The sequence below is a fragment of the Vespa crabro genome, chromosome 24, assembly GCF_910589235.1.
Source record: "Vespa crabro chromosome 24, iyVesCrab1.2, whole genome shotgun sequence".
Taxonomy (NCBI): domain Eukaryota; kingdom Metazoa; phylum Arthropoda; class Insecta; order Hymenoptera; family Vespidae; genus Vespa; species Vespa crabro.
In genome coordinates this window covers 175,727-193,927 of record NC_060978.1, presented here as the reverse complement: position 1 = coordinate 193,927, position 18,201 = coordinate 175,727, and the positions used below count along the sequence as shown (strand labels likewise).

Below are 18,201 nucleotides of genomic sequence, written 5' to 3'. Positions count from 1 at the left end.
ACGGAACTTTTGAAATCTACTACTAGATAGCGTTGATCCCTATTCGGCTAAGTCCTGTAAAACTTCAATTTTCATGTATGACGTCATCCATTCTGGATATTAGCTAAAAGAGCGTATAATCATCAATATATGATATCCATTACATTCATTTAATTATTTTTAAAGTTACAGTAACTTATCGTTACAGTGTCAAACATGAGTTATGGATTTGTTACTTGTGGACCAAATGAAGCTTTAGTTGTTTCAGGTAATCATACAAAAAAATTAATTTATGTCATTGAAATGAATTTTCATAATTATGAGTCTCGTCAATAATTTGCTTTCGAAGGATTGAAAATGTATTTGTCCTTATGAAACGATTGATCAAATTAAATAAATAGAATTTTGAACAAAAAACAAAAGAAAAAACTAAATTGTATTTAATAAATAATTTATCATCAGATGCTTTTAAATTGTATTTTTTAATTTATTGAAATATGATATAACAATGTTTGTTATAATATATGTTCTTTAATTGTCAAGTTGTATAAATCCAGATAAATGTATAATTTAATTTATTCATCTTAAGGATGCTGCTACAGCAAACCACTTTTAGTTCCCGGTGGCAGGGTATTTGTATGGCCTCTTGTGCAGCAAGTTCAAAAGTATGTATTTAACTTTATATTATTTAAAAATTTGAAAGTTATACACCATTTCCTTTATATTTAAATAATTGAATATGAATTAGGGGACATGTTACTTATAAACAAGTTAAATAATATTTATTTGTTTTAAATTACAATTCAAAATACATAGTTATGAAATTTTTCTAATATTATTTTTACAGAATATCTTTAAATACAATGACTTTACAAGTTGAAAGTCCTACCGTCTATACGTCACAAGGTGTACCAATATCTGTCACAGGAATTGCACAGGTATTTATATATAAACAATTCAATTTAACAGTAAAGATTCATGGGTTAATTTGTTTACAATAATCATGAATAATTATTTAAAAATTTTATTAAGTCCTAGTCAATTTTTAGCATTCTTTATTATATTCTGTATATCATTTTTTTTTTTGGTTTAATCAATTGATAAACTCATTAAATAATTTATTTAAAAATTATTTAAAAGAACAAGTGTATTACTGTTAATTGGTATTATTTTTTTGTTTATGTATTAATGAAATATATAAAGTATTATTAATGTAATAGGTAAAAATACAAGGACAAAATGAAGAAATGTTATCTACCGCATGTGAACAATTTCTTGGTAAAACTGAAGAAGAAATTCATAATATAGCATTAGTTACTTTAGAAGGTCATCAACGTGCAATAATGGGCAGTATGACTGTAGAAGTATGTGAAATTAATTAAATCTTAAATATTATATTATAGAAATGAATAAAAAACAAATTTAAATATATATATATTGTATTATTTTTAGGAAATTTATAAGGATCGAAAAAAATTTAGTAAAGAAGTATTCGAAGTTGCAAGCAGTGATCTAGTTAACATGGGCATTACAGTTGTATCATATACATTAAAGGATATTCGAGATGAAGAAGTAAGTTTGTCTGTAATTGTAACATATCGAATGGGTGTAAAAATTTAACAAACAATTAAAAAAATTAATAAAATTAAAGACTTTAATCATAACAACAGTATAAATTTAAATTTTTCGCAATGCTAAAAGAACAAAAGAAAGTCCCCCTTAAAAATATTTATACAATCTGTTAGTGGTGCTATAAATAAGAGTTATGTAGTACTTCGTCATATGTTGCAAATATTGAATAAATTTTTGTTTTGCTACTTGCAGGGGGCAAAGGTATGTTCAATTTTGTTTTATCTGCTATCTGTAATACAAGCACTTGGCTATATCATCTGATAATAGCACAAAATATTAAAACATCAAAAAAATGCAATCTATGGTATATTTAGAATGCTTGCTTTAATTATGCACAACTATTCTGTGCACATATGCTGAAACTTATTTTGTGATTAAACTCTTGTAATTAACGTATGCATTTATTTTATTGGGGCTTAATCGGAGCCAAGCTAATATCGTTATATCTGCCTTTTATTGTAAATGTAAAACATCTTCTGATATATTACTAAAGGCGATTTAATTATTTATAGGGATACTTAAAGGCTCTTGGTATGGCAAGAACAGCAGAAGTAAAACGAGATGCGAGAATTGGTGAAGCAGAAGCTCGCAGAGATGCGCAAATCAGAGAAGCAATTGCTGAGGAACAGCGTATGGCTGCTCGTTTTTTAAATGACACAGAAATTGCTAAGGCACAACGAGATTTTGAACTGAAAAAAGCTGCATATGATGTTGAAGTACAAACAAAGGTAAAATTATATCTTACCTTTTATTAAAATATCTTAAACTTCTAATAAATTTTAATTAATATCAACCATTATTATTAATAATTAAATTACTGATTGTTATTTAGAAAGCTGAAGCTGAAATGGCATTTGAATTGCAAGCAGCTAAAACAAAACAAAGAATTATGGAAGAACAAATGCAAGTGAAAGTAGTAGAACGTGGACAAGAAATAGCAGTACAGGAACAGGAAATGTTGAGACGTGAAAGGGAATTAGATGCTACTGTAAGACGTCCAGCTGATGCTGAAAAATACAGGTAAATTTATATAAAGTAAAACGTACTATATTTGACGCTTCTATGTACTATTATTAAGAATATTTTTGCAGATTGGAAAAAATGGCAGAAGCAAACAAATTGCGTCTTATGATGGAAGCTGAAGCAGAGGCGGAAGCCATTAAAATTCGTGGAGAAGCAGAAGCTTTTGCTATTGAGGCAAAGGCTAAAGCAGAGGCAGAACAAATGGCAAAGAAGGCTGCAGCATGGAATGAATATAAGAGTGCAGCTATGATAGACATGATGTTGGACACACTTCCAAAAGTATTTGTTTCTTCCATTCTATAAACTATTACTTATTATTTGTTAAATAATATGTATTAATATACTTGCACTTTTATTAGGTTGCTGCTGAAGTAGCTGCTCCTCTTTCCCAAACAAAGAAGATAACGATGGTATCTAATGCTAGTGAAACGATTGGTGTAGAAAAATTAACATTGGAAATATTTAACATCATTTCACAACTTCCCACTCTTGTCAAGGATATAACAAGTGTTGATATTACAAAGGTATTATCCTAAATACAATATATAGTTTTAATATTAAATGATATTTTATATATCTACATATTAAAAATTTATAACTTTTATTTTTCAGTCAATACACGCAGCATAAATAGATGAAATAATTGACAACGTTTGAGAGTAATGTGCCAAGAATTACTTTCTTATATAATTATAAATAAGAAGTATATATAATTACTTCGTTTATCTATTTATTTCTTATATAAGAGAAGTTATAAGCACGTTTGAATCTTTAAATTTTTATTATTTAAAGATTTAAATATTTGTTACCAATGATTATTATTGACACTTTCCAACAATTTTGTCAATTTTTTACATTTTAATATGTAAAGTAACAAAAGGAAAAATTGACATATCGAATTTTAATTACAATTTTCATTCCATATGATCAAATTAATATACCAAATATTTAATCTACGTATATTCCATAATAATTAGCGCACAATATTTTACTTTCTTGAAAAGTCATGCGATAAGTTATATTAGAAAATGATCATTTTAATATATTCTGTTTTGTGCATTTGTGTTTTGTTTTAATATTGATTATTTTTGATATTTAATATTGATTTTATAGATGTTAGTTTTAGTTGAGTGATAATTAAAAGAAAAATTATCTTTGGAATCTCCATTAATTATAATGCTTATTTACGTATAGATGAGTTTATACCACTATGTGCCGACTAATATTCTTGTTGTAGGAGTATAGAACATCATACCCTTACATTGCATATATCCAGTACATGTTCCATGTATTTACTCTAAAACGAAAATAATTTTACGATGCGTTTACATCTTATAGAATAATTGATGTTACTTAACCAATCTAGTATCCTAAATATGTAGATTCAATTATATAATTCTATAAATTAATATATTTTTCCGTAATATTAATGTGCATAAATCGTAATGTGACCACATCATAAAAAGTTTTAATCGTTAGATTTGTATAATCGTAAAAAAAAATTGTAAATTATTAAATAAATTTGATGAAAACGAAATAATATTAAACTTTACTTATTGTTTAACATTGTTTTGATTTATTTTATATTTTATTGATCTTATAAACAAAAGACTCCAGCTTGATGAACATTGCAATTTATAAAATTTATTTAAATATATTAATATATTACGCGTACTCATAGTAATGATTATTTGAGAAATTTCATTGATAAATTTCAAGTATGTCCCAATTGAACTATCTCCATTACAATCAGTATACTACAATAGTATTATATCTATAACAATTTTATAGTATAACTTATAAATATCATTCTTCGATAATTATACTATATCAATAAGGTTTATTTTCTTTTAGAATATACCACATGGAAGCATATAAATCTTTTTTACTAGATTTTTTGGCAGGTGGTATATCTGCAGCAGTTGCAAAAACTTCAGTAGCACCTATAGAACGTGTGAAATTAATACTTCAAGTGCAACATACATCAAAACAAATACCAGCTGATAAACGATATAAAGGTGTTAATATTTTATTAAATTTCAATTATAAATAATTACTATAAGTAAGGAATACTTTTGCAAATTAATTTATCGTTATAACGAATTTCATAATTATTTTAGGAATGCTAGATGTGTTTATACGTGTACCAAAAGAAACTGGTATTCTTAGTTTGTGGAGAGGTAATCTAGCAAATGTTATACGATATTTTCCAACTCAAGCTTTAAATTTTGCCTTTAAAGACAAATATAAAGCTTTATTTCTCGGAGGTGTTCCAAAAGAAGCATTTTGGAGAACTTTTCTGGGAAATTTAGCTTCTGGTGGTGCTGCTGGTGCAACATCATTGTTATTTGTATATCCACTTGATTTTGCTCGTACTAGGTATAATAAATAAGATATAACCATATATTGAACTTAGTAGAAATGGATATTATTATTTACAATTATACAATAGATTAGCTGCAGATGTTGGGAAAGGTGCTCAAAGAGAATTTACTGGAATGAAAGATTGTTTATTAAAAATTTTTAAATCGGATGGCTTGTTTGGTTTATATAGAGGATTCAGTGTGAGTGTCCAAGGAATTATTATGTATCGTGCAGCGTATTTTGGACTTTATGATACAGCTCAAATTTTTTTTAAAGATCCAAAAGCTACTCCAATATATGTTAACTTCATGATTGCTGAAGTAAGTTCATATATCGTCTTAAAAAAGATAATTTATTTTATAAGCCGTGATTAAAAAATTAGAAAGATAATATATATAATATATGATAATATATGATATATATATATATATCATACTATTCTTATTCATATAATTCTTAATGATTTTTCAGACTGTAACAGCTTTGTCAGGACTTTTATCATACCCTTTAGATACAGTCAGAAGAAGAATGATGATGCAATCAGGACTCAGTAAAGAAGAAGTGATGTATAAGAATACTTTGGATTGTTGGAAGAAAATATTAATTAATGAAGGACCATCAGCTTTCTTCAAGGGAGCATTTTCAAATATTCTTCGAGGGACAGGTGCTGCTCTTGTTTTAACAATGTATGCTCCTATTAAAAATAAAATTTCAAATATAATATTTAAAGATTCAACATAGCAATTTATTTTGTATATTTATAAATTCAATAAAAATATTATGTGTTATATTGTTTTTTACATGAAATATATTTTGAAATATATTTATAAACCATTTAAATCATTAATACATATCTTATGATTTATTTTGGTTTATTTCTTAAGATATTTATAGATAACTTTCTACATTGATATCCATCTTCTTTCATTTTAAAAATAAAAATAAAATAAAATTTTTGGAAGCTTGTTATGTTTTTATAATGACTTGAATTTTGGTTTAACAATGAATCATATATATTATATTACATATTATCTTTGTTCAATTGGAAGATGAATAAATAAAAATATTAGAAGAATATCATACTTATAATAATCTTTATAATATATTTAAAATAATAGCAGCGCTAAGCAAACTTTGATATACTTTTATATATTTGCTGCATTAAAAATCTGTAGATTGTAAAGATTTTCTTATTTATCATATTTATATTTGGAGATGTGTAATACATTATTCATGATATTCAGTAATTTTGTCATAATCAACTGTACATTTCAATTAAGCATAGTATGTCGGTCATAAATATTACGTCGCTGTTCTCGAACTTGTCTCTTCCATTTATCTTGTTGATGCCCTACACGATTTAGAACATTTCCCCTTTCTCCCATCGGATGAGAAGATCCAGGTGCTACTGATGCATCATCCTATTATAAAATTGTAGAGACATTTTCACCTTTATATTTTATGTATTATTTTGTGTATTTGTAACTTAATTAAATCAAATGTAAAATAAATGGTTAAAAATATCATATAAAGATTTTACCTCTTCATTATTATGTTCATGATAGCCAATATTAGTTGTATTTTTATGAATTCTTTTATTCAATAATGGATCCAAGCAAATTAAGAATAACATATAAATTACTAACAATGATATAACCCAAATAACAATTATAACAACAATCTGTAATGTAAAATATATATCTTTTTAAGAAAGTTCTGAATGAAATCTTAGATATAAAATATATAAATGACTTTTATAATGATGTGTTTAAAGTAAAAAAATAACTATTTATAAGAATGCGTTAAAAGATCATACTTTAATAATAGTTGTATTTCTATTTTCATATTTGCAGTCGCATCTAGGACAAAAAATTTCTTCCTTAGTCTTTATTTGATCTCCTAATTTTGGTAAAACAACATCTTCACATTTACTGGAAATTATAAAATATACACATGAATCGTCGCAAAGATTACGATTGTTACTTTTCACAACTTTAATGAACATGAAAAGTAATATCTATAGATTTATAATTTTAATTACAAAGTATATAGGTTATGTATAAATCAATTATTGTAAAGTAAATTAACATTGAATTACGATCTATAATTTATCATGAAAACAATATTACCATTGTGATGGTGGGACATTAATGATAAAAATTAATCGGTCTAATGAAGGTTGTGTGGTATTTATCACAGAAGAAAGACTTGGGCAAATACATTTGCATCTTTTATCATCATACTGTGCCTGTAATTGTATACTTAATTAATCAAATGTTTTTGTTTAATTTTAATATGCTACGTATAATTAATCTATTATACATTCATAATGTTCATAATCCATATTTAAATGTTATAAAATTAGACAACACCCATTAAAAAATATTAAAACTCTTGTTTTTATATAAGAACTATGAATTTTTCACATATTATTTCTGCTTATATATAATTCTAACCTCACATTTTGACAGACACACTAAAATAATCGTAACTGGAATTAAAGTGTATTTCCACATTATACAGTGTGGACGCTCATCGAGCACACGCACACACACGACTATTTGTGAATATTTTTTTTTTAAGAATATTATATTATTTCAACTTTTAAATAAAATGAATGAACAATCAATAGTAAATCGCCCTTAAACCAATCTCTTAGAGTTTACTCTTATTGTCAAACGTTGATCAGTGCTGTCAAATAAAGAAACGTAAATTCCTTTGCCAACATACAAACTTTTAAATATGTATATATCTCCAATAGCAATATTTATATAAATTTATTGATTAATTCAGATATATTTTGGACGAATTAAAATTTAATGACTATTTGAATTTTAAATAAAATTAATATTTTCGTTAAATAAGCTTTTTTCTTTTCTTTTCTTTTTTTAATCATGTGAACAATAAAACCATAATATTTTCATATATCATATCGTAATAAAATTAATAATACGAGTTTGATTCTGAAGGAAATTTTATTATTATTGAAAGTTAACTATAAATTTAAACATGAAGAATAACTTTATAGAAAGTATACTTACACTCTTGTCAACTTCTAGTATTTATTACTATCTAGTATCTCTTTCGAGAATTATTTCAATAAATACATAAATTATAAAACATAAATTTATAAAAGGATGTGCATATATTTTTTATATTATAGAAATTATTAAGATCATTATAATGTTTATTACATTTTGATTAAAATAGATCAACATTCTTATAATAATATAATACATTAACTTATAATACTAACATCGTACATCATATGATATTCTGTGAAGAACTTACTTTCGTGCCTTGTCAGGAATGAATAGATTCTGAGTTCATGCACATAGTGCAATATAATAATAAGCAATCTATACAAATTCATTTGATCATTATATATAAACATATCTAATAATGCTTTGTGTGATTATTTTGTAACAAGCTCATATATTTTTAAGTATATATCATTAAAATTATACAAATGATTATTATGAATATATACTTAATATATATTATTTTATATACACACATATGTATGTATAGTGTATCTATAATAATACAATATATTAAGTAATGAAAGATACAAATGTATTGGACAGTCATAGACACGTCATTAATCTTATACATAAATTATATATGATGCCAATTATTATTACAAATAAAATTAAAATATAATTTACTTATATATTTTTTCTTCAGAAGAGCACTTCACTTTGTTTAGAGATATTAAAGTGTAACTTCTGTAAGATATTCTAACAACATTTTCAATGTCGTAATTTATAATTACAGGACGCCTACTCATCGTCGCATTACTAATATTAAATTAAAATTCATTAATTAACAAATTTAAGAACTTCGCCAAACTATAATTCCAATCAAAATAGACAATACAATTACTCCAATTAAAACAAGAATACATTTTTTCTTACGCAACTTAGTTTGATAAACACTAGCTTGCCTTACATGCGAAGATGCTTCATTGACTGATACTTCTGTTCTTTCCACTGAAGCTTCTATAGAATCAATAACTTCTCCTTGATCATATACTAGAGCACCAAGATCTTTAAAAATTTGATTAATATCGCTGATATTACTCTGCAAAAAACAATTATCTTGTATTGATACTTAAAAATACTGATATTTTAATTATATCTCTTATTTAATAATAATAATAATAAATATAATGATTATTATAATCTTTTTATATATAGTCAATAATCTTGCAATGAGTATTTAAATATATTCTTACCTCTAATTGTCTTATACTTGCTTCTTGTTCTTCTAACATTCGTAAATTTTGTTCTTCTTTCAATTGTTGCTGCTGTATTTGTTTTTGTGTTCTGCTGTCTTGCAATTCGATTAAAGTTTCTTGTTTTTTTTCTCCAAATGGAGCAATACCTGCATTAGCTTTAGCTTTTCTGACCATTTCTTTTTCTTTTGTGGCAGCAAGTCTTTGCACAGCCTGAAAAGTATATTTGTTAATATAAAATATACACGATTAAAAGAATATTATATATATATACATATATATACAGACACACATATGCATAGACTCACGCACACATACAACACACACATATCCATAGAATCACACCACACATACAACACACACGTTTGAATTATTACCTGGAAAGAATTTAATGCTGTGGTAAATTCATCCTGAAGTCGCTCACGTTGCATTTTACGTTGCCTTTGTTCTCCCGGGCTGGTAGAGCCAGAGTTATTAGCTAAATCACGTAAATGACCACTAGTATCTTTCGCAAGTTGTTGTGTATAATGTTGTATCTGATGCCTAGAAAAAATATTTGATATAATGAGATAAAATTAAAGACTAAATGTTAATTTCATATAAATTTTTAACATACAATTTGTTTCTAAGTTCTTGGGAATCTGTAGAACTACCCAATTGATTAACCATTTTTTGCATTGAAGATACTACAATCAAAGATATATAATTATATTATTGTATGTAGGAGATATTTTTATTAAAATATTTTAATAACTTACCATTTTGTGATATCTTCAATATAGAGGTACCTATAGTCTGAGACAACCTGCTAAAGTCTTGTTCTCTTGCAGGTCCACCGTTATGATAAGAGGAAAATCCAATATCCATTTTGACTTGCTTTATAATAAAATCAAGATAAAATTATATAGACTTGTATGAAATGTCAAATGTATCTTACTTCAACAGTGATTACGTATTCAACTTTTATATCTTGGATATTAAATAATTATATTGAATATATATCATGTTTTTCTATAATTTTCTATAAATATTATAAAAATTGTCAAGGAAATCTGTTTACATAAAATTTAACTTACGTGAAATAAAAATTACTGTTATATTGTATGTTTTATTCTATTCCGTTTTATTTTAAAACAATTAAAAACGAACGAAGATTGTTCTGTGTAAACAAAATCAAGATTTGTAAATTTGATTAAAAATTGTACGAATCAACAATAAGGTGATAGTCGGGCTAGAAAAATGACAAAAGGTACCACCGCCCGTTAATCATACTTCTCCTGTCAACAAATTAGTAGGTCGACACTGTATGCCATATGCAGTGACTCACAAGTATCCATCTCATAAGTATGAAGGATGTTAATCGAATCAAATATGCTGTTTTCACGGACCTTTATGTCATTTTTCCAAGTTCACTAATAGGAAGCTCTAAAACTTCTCGCGAATCGATAAAAGCCTATCACAAATCTTGAATAAATATTACCTCACGTCCTTCACAACATATAAATAAGCAAATTTAAAGTTAATTTCTTTTTCAATACTTATCAAAAATAAATATCTAAAAGTAAAACAATAATATTTAATAAAAAAATATGAATCATCGTTGATTTATTGACATACCGTTAATAATTACGGTTGTATGAAAATTCACTGTTACTCGTGTCCTTTGTCTTTAGCAGTTTTATTAGAAATTTTAAAGAGAAGTAAAATTTTCCACACGTGAATATAACAACTTTGGCAGATTATATACTTTTCGCTTTAAGATTAATTTTACCGACGAAATGTTATCATAAAACTGAATTATCGATAGTGAACAATTTGGACTGATCGTGAGATACTTCAGCGCTATCTATGCAAAGTTAACAACGAGTTTCAACCATAATAATACATAATATTGCCTTCAAATTAATTATTTTTAGTTGATTAAATTTATTTTTGTATGTATATATAGTTATATATTTGAAAATATTTAATATATGTATATACATATATATCTGTTCATGTTTACCTTTAAATTAGTTTTAGAATCATGTGCTACTTTTTTTAGCATGAATTGAATTTAATATGATAAATTATCTAGTCAAGATCAATAAGGTTGAATTTTATAAAAATAATTTTAATACTACTTGATTTTTAACTATCTCTTAAAGTAAAAAAAATTTATAAAAATATTATTACTACGCGCATACGTATAAATTTATCGAGTGACAAATAGTGTTTACATTGTAATGCAAGAAACGTGATTGAATAATAGGTTATATTTTAGAAATATTATAAGAAAGTATACCACATATATGATGACTGAAATTGACAAAAATAACCTCAAGGGTTTCAAATGTAAGTATAATTATTAAAATATAGATAAATATATATGATATATATGTATATGAATGTATTTAAATAAGAACTTAAATTTTAATTTAAATAGAAATTTATATATAAATTTATTGTTTTCTTAGCATTATGGATTCATTTCAATGAAAAGAATTTAGATAGACATCAATTGTTTTTCAAAAAGCATTGGATAAAAAAACAAGAACCCGATTATCCAAGAGGTAGAACTTTATTTGTTTTAAATGTACCACCTTATGCTACGACAGACTCATTAAAGAATGCATTTACAAGAATTTGCGGTGAAGTAACATCCGTTGTATTTACAACACTAGTTGGATTTAGAACAGCTTATATAGTATTTAATAATGAATCTAGTTTAGAAAAAGCATTGAAATTATCAAACGATTATGTGATATGTTTAAACACAGAAGAAGAAACATATTTAACAGGTTTAGCAAGTATGTTCAATTTTGTTTCTATATATTTATCCTATCATATTAAATTTATATTTATACATTTAGATATTTACTTCAATCAAACATTTGTTTTTATAGAATGGTGTAATGAATACAATGATTCTATACGATCAGAAGATGACATAAAAAAAGAAATAAATAAATATATGTCTACGTATGATCAGCAAATTGCAGATCGTATTGCAAAACAGAAAGCTGAAAAAGATATGGAAGAAGATGGATGGGTGACAATTACAAGCAGGAAGAAAAGAGGTCAATTTGCACCTAGTAGAAAGGAATCTACTATAAACAAGATACAAAATAAAGAAGAACAAAAGAATCAGAAGAAACAATTGCTTAATTTTTATACATTTCAAATTCGTGAATCGAAAAAACAACGTATGTATTTTTTTTGTTTTTATTTTGTTTATCTTATGTAATAATTATATTTTTATTAAAATTTTATTCCAGATTTGGCAGAATTACGAAAGAAATTTGAATTAGACAAGAAAAGATTACAGGAACTTAAAAAGAAACGAACTTTTAAGCCATTTTGAATTAATATATATATATATATATATATATATATATATATATATATATATACTGTTTATAATTAAGTTAGACATAAATAATAAATAATCTGGTATGAAAATTTGGCTTTTATGTTAATTTATATCAATATATCAGTTAAAGATTATAATTACTTATAATCATTGACGAATAATAAAGTTTATATAGAAATACAATGATTGTAATTTATTTAGGCACTAAATCAGCCATTATTCATCATCTTGATCAACTTAAACAATATACTTTCTTTAAAATTAATTGTAACTAAAGAATACTTATTAAGCAGTTTTGGAAGTATATGTTTGTAGAGTCCATTCAATTAAAAAATGTTGATATGACAGTGGTTGTAGCAGTGCTAGTAATTCTTCTATAACAATTAAAATATTTATGATTACATTCTACTTGTTTTTTCAATATTTTATATTGACTTAATTTGAATACTAGCAATATACTCACGTTTATTACCGTAAATACAATTTGCGGACATTGCTGCACTCACAGCTTGAGCTAATCTCTCCATTGCTAAATCACGTAATGCAGAATTTATATTTGTACAAGTCTGTAAAGTAGTGGTTAATACTCGAACAGTAGCTGCTAAATGTTGTGCAGATATAGCATGTTTGTTAGTCCCACCGCTCTTCAACCTCAATACAGAGTCCATAAGTAACTGCTGAATTTTGGAATAACTCTTTTTCCGATCTTCCTGTTCACCATTGACTGTAATATCAAAGCGTAATGGACTTAAAATGCACCATCTGAAAAACAAAAAATTATTATTAATTTTATATAAATTTTTACTTCTTCCAACCATTCAACATCCTGAAAATTACCTGAAAAGACCAGCTATAGGTGTTATTGGTGTCATAGGTATACCACCGCTTGGCAATGCAGGATTGTCCATCAAAGGTGTTAATAATAAACTTGGATTTTCATCTATCCATTCTCCTATTAATTTGAGCAATTCCGTAGGCGGATCTTTATCTTCATAAACTTCACCTATTGCCGTCAGTAAGTTTGCGGTGAAATGGGAGGCAAGGACAGGAAGCTGCTTTAGCTTGTCAATAGATTTTGGTGTAAGGACAAAATAGTCATTGAGTACATGCCTTGCCAGTCCTACGCTTTGAGATGAAGTGGAACCCAATTGCTGCATCCAAATTCCAGTTGCATTAAGGATTGCTTTATTTTGAGTAGCAATTGCTAGAGATACCAAATTGCCTAAAATTTTATATCTTGGACTTTCTGCTGGAAACAATGACAGAAAAACAGCATTTCGTACTGCTGGACTACCACCCGGACTTTGAAAAAAGTCACTTAAAACTTCGATAAGTTGCAACTCCTGCATAGCAACGGTCATATTACGTTTCTTACGTCTTTCTATTTCTCCAAAAATAAATTCTGTCATTAGATCCCCTTGAAGATCCATTTGTTTTCCGGGTCTGCTGCATAATATTTCTAAAATACGGACAGTTAATAGAAAAAATGAGTTTGAAATTGATTGTTTATTGCATCGACCGGTAACCTAAAAAGATTTGTCTTACCGATTCTGGCTAATGCCTCTTTAGCACAGTAAGGAAAATCTAATTTTCTAAGAGTTTGCTTAATGTCATTCGCAGCCATTAATAAGAGAAAAATATTTTTTATTCGAACATATATATACACATATATATTCACATATGCATTTATCAAATAGATCGATTTATGAAGATTTACTTTTCAACTATTTTTAACTATCCGACAATACAAATAATATACAATAGACACAGATGACACTGTTGAGAAGAATGAATGTGTATACCAACTATGCATTGATAAATATCAAAATATGAATTCTTTAATTGAATTTTTTTTTATTTGCTTATAATAACATTTACTTTTACATTTTTTTTTGTTCTTTTTTTTCATTCGTAAATGAACTTACATTATTTTTGCATTAAACGTTCATAAATTCTGTTTAATGTTTTAGTAACAAAAATTGAACGATGATTTGTTAAGAAGAAACAAGATTTAGAAACGAAATCCGTGGTGATCGAAGCACCATCTGATGATAGTAAAATTTGACAATTTCGTCGCTTATAACGAATATATACAGGTAAAGTAATATCAGTATAAATATGAAAAAAAAACGTTATAAATTACTAAGAAGAAGAAAGGACATTGTATTTACATAGTTTTCATATCCATAGGGTCTTTTGAACAAATATTGGATCGATTTTTAAGCGCGTACAAACTAAATGGACAAAATTGTTAATTGTCTAAACTTCACATTAGAATAATGTTTAAATCAGCGAACTCTTATTATTATTTCACGTGTATTAAACACGTATTATTCTGAGCTTTCTATATAAACATTTTATTGTTTTTTTAAGTAAGAATTATTAAATAATTATGGAATACAGTCCTGCGATATGTTCGTGAAAAAATTAAGAATTTCATAAATATTGGAACCCTACTTATAATATTGCTTATTAAAAATATTTAATAATTCGTAAATATATATTCTAATAGCAAAATTAATTTTTATCTAACAGAGTATTACTGCAATTCTAATAGATTTCTAAAAAAAAAACATCGCTATACATCGTATTGTAATAAAAAAAATTTGAATGCGTAACATTTTCTTTTCTGGCGAATTCCTGACTTAATGAGAATAATTGATGATATCATGGTTCATAATCTTCTGCGTAAGAAAAATTAATTTTTTAAATGAAATAACTTTTCTTTTAAATATTCATTTTCAAAAAGGCAATCGATTTCGCTTATTTGACAATTAATAGAATATATTTTCAATAAAACAAAATAATTCATTTACAGGTATGCAAAAATGTTAAATGTATCAGTCCATATCCTGTATCAGTCTATATCCCTCTAACATGTAACATAACAATCGTGTTAATGTAAGTTAAAATATTAGTCTAGTAGGATAAACTCACATTTTTTAGTCTTTCACATTTATGTTCTTTAATGGTAACGTGCGCCTCGCACTAAATACAGCGTCGATACAATTTTGTTTGACGACAAATGCATACAGAATAATAAGTAATATATAATAACTAATATATAATGACTAATGAAAAAGACAAGATTTTATTGATTATTTTATCAAAAATAATAATTAATGAATATTTATATATTATATATTATTTTAATAAAAATTAAAACATGAGTTCGTTTCCACACTACCTATGAGGTAGAACTCTCGGCGCTTTTTTTTTTTTAAGTGGTTTCCCCTGTAGGACTAGTCCACTCTATATTACTACTATCATTAATACTGCTACTACTACTATTACTACTAAATTAATAATAACAATAATAATAATATTAATAATAATAATAATAATAATAATAATAATAATAATAATATTAATAATATTAATAATAATAAATAAATAATAAAAGTAAATATAAATAAAAACACACTTAAATATTATGTTCATTATGTACATACATTCTACGTTAAAACAGTAGAGTCAATGTTAACATATCACTATTTGAAAACCTATAATTGATAATCATAAGCTCATTGTGCTTCTAAAAGTACGCGTAGATTCTCGAATCAGAAGATTATGAGCTCTATGAGAATCAGCGATTTTGGGCAGAAAGCACTCGTAACGAAAAAAAAACTATAAGCCTTTTTTTCAATTTTTTCTTTACCAAAAACAGTTATTCCTTTTGGCTTTATCGACAACCATTCCTTTTTGATACCCTAATAAAATAACATTATTATTTTAAACCGACTTATAAAAGAGATTTTGCGTTTTTTAATTTTGGTACGTTATCTTGGAGATGCATGAGTTCTTTTACGTTCTATTGGTCGTATCCATCACTGAAACTGAGCATTTGACTCCGATGAGCATATCAATATGAATTAGTGTCGCCGAGAGAAGCCGCAAAGAACGACTTTTTTTTTTTTTATGAATTATTAGACCATTGCCTCAAACATCGAACCCGTAGTCGGTGGAAAAAGCGTCTAATTGCCAATGGCTTTTTTTTCAATTCTCCACCTGGTATTATTATTATTTTCCTTAAAGCAACGCTACCGAATTAACTCTATTAATTTTTACGTACATTGTCTTTTTTTATATATTGTTCGAAACATCGAAAACAATTATTTAATTGTTTCCGACGCTGCTCTATTCATTAAACCGGTATAATTTGTCTATGGAATTTCAGGTTCGATTTTCAAGGGATCTTAATTTTTCAATAAATCTAAAAATTGTTCTTTAACATATGTCAAGTTCTTAGAGCATAAAATGGGTGCCTAAAGACAAGCTGCATTTTTGGTCCATAATCGCAGTCAACAGTTTGAATTATTATATTGAAATTTATTTATGAAAGATTTTTATTTTCCTTTCGCGAATCGCAAATTCAATTTTATTTATTCACATATTGTAAAGTAAAGATGCCCATATCTTTACTTGACAATTTTTCATTGACTTTTACCACGTAGCATCGAGTTTGATACAAGCCATGTAAGACAAATTAAACTCTTTTGCCATCAATGAATTTTCCCACATATTAATTATATAATTTGACCACATTATTATCTAAGTCCCATATCAAATTGGACATGATGTGCATTCCTAATTCAATATCGTGAAAAATATTGATACGCGTTTCATCTCGCCAAGTTTTACTTTACCATTATAGTAATACTCGCTCTATCTTTACACTTCGTACGGTGGTCAAAAACAGTACGGTGTATATTAAGAATATTTTTTTATATATTATATCTTTTTATATAATACAAGGAATACCACTGCGATCAACTTCTTGTCCATTAAGACGAGCAATCGTTGTCTTCTACTTGAGAAGTTTCCAATATAATACCACGATATTTTGCCCATGTGTTATTTGACAAGCTTGGCAAATTTATCGCGGTACAAATTTTTTTTAATTGCGAATATCCGCCACTCGTAGATATCACTCCGGATACCATATCGGCATTGATATTCGCATTTTTTTCTGATGTATCATCAGTTTTAACTTGTTTAATTAAACCGCATATACGGCATTTTAATTTTATGATACTAACAAAGCCGTTGCGGGCTTCTGAAATAGGATACATATCTGCGATCGTACAATAAAAAGGTACGTGTGCTCCAATTGAAAGGATGCTGTTCATAAAATATGAAATGTCGACTATTCGACGGCCTGACAATTGAAATGAACTTCCGTTTCTATTTACATTCGATACGCGTTCCGTATGCAGAGGAGATAATGGAGAAGAATCATAAATATCTTCATTTACTTGTACAGATTCCGTACTTGAATTCTGTACATTTACAGTTTGTGTGTCCGACGTACTGGGTACATTTTCAATTTTCTTTTTACGAAGAAGACCCTCTTCTCTCATCCTCTTCCAATAATTCTTCAGATTCTTTGCATTGCCTCTGTTCCTCTTACCTCTTGTCAACATTCCTTTCCTTGACATTTTTTTTTTTTATTTTTTTAAATCACTTGCCAGACAAAACTTACAAACTTGCAGAGGGTGATGCTTCGACTAAATAAAGAATGAAATAAAAACAAATGCGAGTATTACAAACTGGTAGTGATATAATTGCAGCGTAGAAAGAAGACAAGGAGAAACGATACGGATGAAAACAGAAG

General features: G+C 26.6%; 6 protein-coding genes across 8 annotated transcripts; 3 read left to right on the top strand and 3 right to left on the bottom strand.

Moving 5' to 3' along the window:
* Window positions 1–39: 39 nt before the first annotated feature.
* LOC124432218 (flotillin-1) lies at window positions 40–4,198 on the top strand. Of its 2 annotated transcripts, XM_046980937.1 has the most exons (11): window positions 40–247; window positions 569–644; window positions 827–917; window positions 1,200–1,343; window positions 1,432–1,551; window positions 1,804–1,812; window positions 2,124–2,339; window positions 2,444–2,631; window positions 2,703–2,913; window positions 2,994–3,158; window positions 3,247–4,198. In XM_046980937.1, the coding sequence occupies exons 1-11, from the start codon at window positions 196–198 to the stop codon at window positions 3,262–3,264; spliced, it is 1,290 nt and encodes a 429-aa protein (XP_046836893.1). In that variant the 5' UTR covers window positions 40–195; the 3' UTR covers window positions 3,265–4,198. The 2 variants fall into 2 exon arrangements, with proteins under 2 accessions (XP_046836893.1, XP_046836894.1); XM_046980938.1 differs by lacking the exon at window positions 1,804–1,812 and having other exon boundaries at window positions 44–247.
* A 127-nt stretch (window positions 4,199–4,325) lies between these two features.
* LOC124432219 (ADP,ATP carrier protein-like) lies at window positions 4,326–6,046 on the top strand. The gene is made up of 4 exons (XM_046980939.1): window positions 4,326–4,652; window positions 4,755–5,013; window positions 5,087–5,318; window positions 5,470–6,046. Exons 1-4 carry the CDS (start codon window positions 4,499–4,501, stop codon window positions 5,737–5,739), a joined length of 915 nt encoding a protein of 304 aa, XP_046836895.1. The 5' UTR covers window positions 4,326–4,498; the 3' UTR covers window positions 5,740–6,046.
* Window positions 6,047–6,183: 137 nt separating this feature from the next.
* LOC124432220 (uncharacterized protein CG1161) lies at window positions 6,184–7,685 on the bottom strand. The gene is made up of 5 exons (XM_046980940.1): window positions 7,455–7,685; window positions 7,128–7,246; window positions 6,815–6,929; window positions 6,539–6,679; window positions 6,184–6,419 (listed from the first exon to the last, which is right to left on the bottom strand). The coding sequence occupies exons 1-5, from the start codon at window positions 7,512–7,514 to the stop codon at window positions 6,270–6,272; spliced, it is 585 nt and encodes a 194-aa protein (XP_046836896.1). The 5' UTR covers window positions 7,515–7,685; the 3' UTR covers window positions 6,184–6,269.
* Window positions 7,686–8,167: 482 nt separating this feature from the next.
* LOC124432157 (syntaxin-12) lies at window positions 8,168–11,005 on the bottom strand. 2 transcript variants are annotated; one of them, XM_046980799.1, is made up of 6 exons: window positions 10,853–11,005; window positions 9,994–10,111; window positions 9,852–9,921; window positions 9,613–9,778; window positions 9,236–9,448; window positions 8,168–9,081 (listed from the first exon to the last, which is right to left on the bottom strand). In XM_046980799.1, exons 2-6 carry the CDS (start codon window positions 10,100–10,102, stop codon window positions 8,833–8,835), a joined length of 807 nt encoding a protein of 268 aa, XP_046836755.1. In that variant the 5' UTR covers window positions 10,103–10,111; window positions 10,853–11,005; the 3' UTR covers window positions 8,168–8,832. The 2 variants fall into 2 exon arrangements, with proteins under 2 accessions (XP_046836755.1, XP_046836753.1); XM_046980797.1 differs by lacking the exon at window positions 10,853–11,005 and adding an exon at window positions 10,312–10,728.
* A 223-nt stretch (window positions 11,006–11,228) lies between these two features.
* On the top strand, window positions 11,229–12,642 carry LOC124432158 (ribosomal RNA-processing protein 7 homolog A). The gene is made up of 4 exons (XM_046980800.1): window positions 11,229–11,569; window positions 11,692–12,024; window positions 12,121–12,420; window positions 12,493–12,642. Exons 1-4 carry the CDS (start codon window positions 11,527–11,529, stop codon window positions 12,576–12,578), a joined length of 762 nt encoding a protein of 253 aa, XP_046836756.1. The 5' UTR covers window positions 11,229–11,526; the 3' UTR covers window positions 12,579–12,642.
* A 21-nt stretch (window positions 12,643–12,663) lies between these two features.
* LOC124432156 (uncharacterized protein C7orf26 homolog) lies at window positions 12,664–15,213 on the bottom strand. The gene is made up of 4 exons (XM_046980796.1): window positions 14,133–15,213; window positions 13,425–14,046; window positions 13,051–13,349; window positions 12,664–12,961 (listed from the first exon to the last, which is right to left on the bottom strand). Exons 1-4 carry the CDS (start codon window positions 14,209–14,211, stop codon window positions 12,873–12,875), a joined length of 1,089 nt encoding a protein of 362 aa, XP_046836752.1. The 5' UTR covers window positions 14,212–15,213; the 3' UTR covers window positions 12,664–12,872.
* Between the last annotated feature and the right edge of the window lie 2,988 nt (window positions 15,214–18,201).

Bases quoted from the DNA above. Each gene is read 5' to 3' on its own strand.
- LOC124432218 (XM_046980937.1), top strand. From the start codon at position 196: ATGAGTTATGGATTTGTTACTTGTGGACCAAATGAAGCTTTAGTTGTT. The intron at 2,340-2,443 runs GTAAAATTATAT...ATTGTTATTTAG, and splicing joins ATGTTGAAGTACAAACAAAG to AAAGCTGAAGCTGAAATGGC. The intron at 2,914-2,993 runs GTATTTGTTTCT...CACTTTTATTAG, and splicing joins TGTTGGACACACTTCCAAAA to GTTGCTGCTGAAGTAGCTGC.
- LOC124432219 (XM_046980939.1), top strand. From the start codon at position 4,499: ATGGAAGCATATAAATCTTTTTTACTAGATTTTTTGGCAGGTGGTATA. The intron at 4,653-4,754 runs GTGTTAATATTT...TAATTATTTTAG, and splicing joins AGCTGATAAACGATATAAAG to GAATGCTAGATGTGTTTATA. The intron at 5,319-5,469 runs GTAAGTTCATAT...ATGATTTTTCAG, and splicing joins TTAACTTCATGATTGCTGAA to ACTGTAACAGCTTTGTCAGG.
- LOC124432220 (XM_046980940.1), bottom strand. From the start codon at position 7,514: ATGTGGAAATACACTTTAATTCCAGTTACGATTATTTTAGTGTGTCTG. The intron at 7,247-7,454 runs GTTAGAATTATA...ATACAATTACAG, and splicing joins TGTGTCTGTCAAAATGTGAG to GCACAGTATGATGATAAAAG. The intron at 6,420-6,538 runs GTAAAATCTTTA...ATTTTATAATAG, and splicing joins ATGAACATAATAATGAAGAG to GATGATGCATCAGTAGCACC.
- LOC124432157 (XM_046980799.1), bottom strand. From the start codon at position 10,102: ATGGATATTGGATTTTCCTCTTATCATAACGGTGGACCTGCAAGAGAA. The intron at 9,779-9,851 runs GTATGTTAAAAA...TATTTTTTCTAG, and splicing joins CAAGAACTTAGAAACAAATT to GCATCAGATACAACATTATA. The intron at 9,082-9,235 runs GTAAGAATATAT...TGTTTTTTGCAG, and splicing joins CAAGTATAAGACAATTAGAG to AGTAATATCAGCGATATTAA.
- LOC124432158 (XM_046980800.1), top strand. From the start codon at position 11,527: ATGATGACTGAAATTGACAAAAATAACCTCAAGGGTTTCAAAT. The intron at 12,025-12,120 runs GTATGTTCAATT...TTGTTTTTATAG, and splicing joins ATATTTAACAGGTTTAGCAA to AATGGTGTAATGAATACAAT. The intron at 12,421-12,492 runs GTATGTATTTTT...ATTTTATTCCAG, and splicing joins TCGTGAATCGAAAAAACAAC to ATTTGGCAGAATTACGAAAG.
- LOC124432156 (XM_046980796.1), bottom strand. From the start codon at position 14,211: ATGGCTGCGAATGACATTAAGCAAACTCTTAGAAAATTAGATTTTCCT. The intron at 13,350-13,424 runs GTAATTTTCAGG...TTTGTTTTTCAG, and splicing joins CCTATAGCTGGTCTTTTCAG to ATGGTGCATTTTAAGTCCAT. The intron at 12,962-13,050 runs GTGAGTATATTG...TAATTGTTATAG, and splicing joins TTGTATTTACGGTAATAAAC to AAGAATTACTAGCACTGCTA.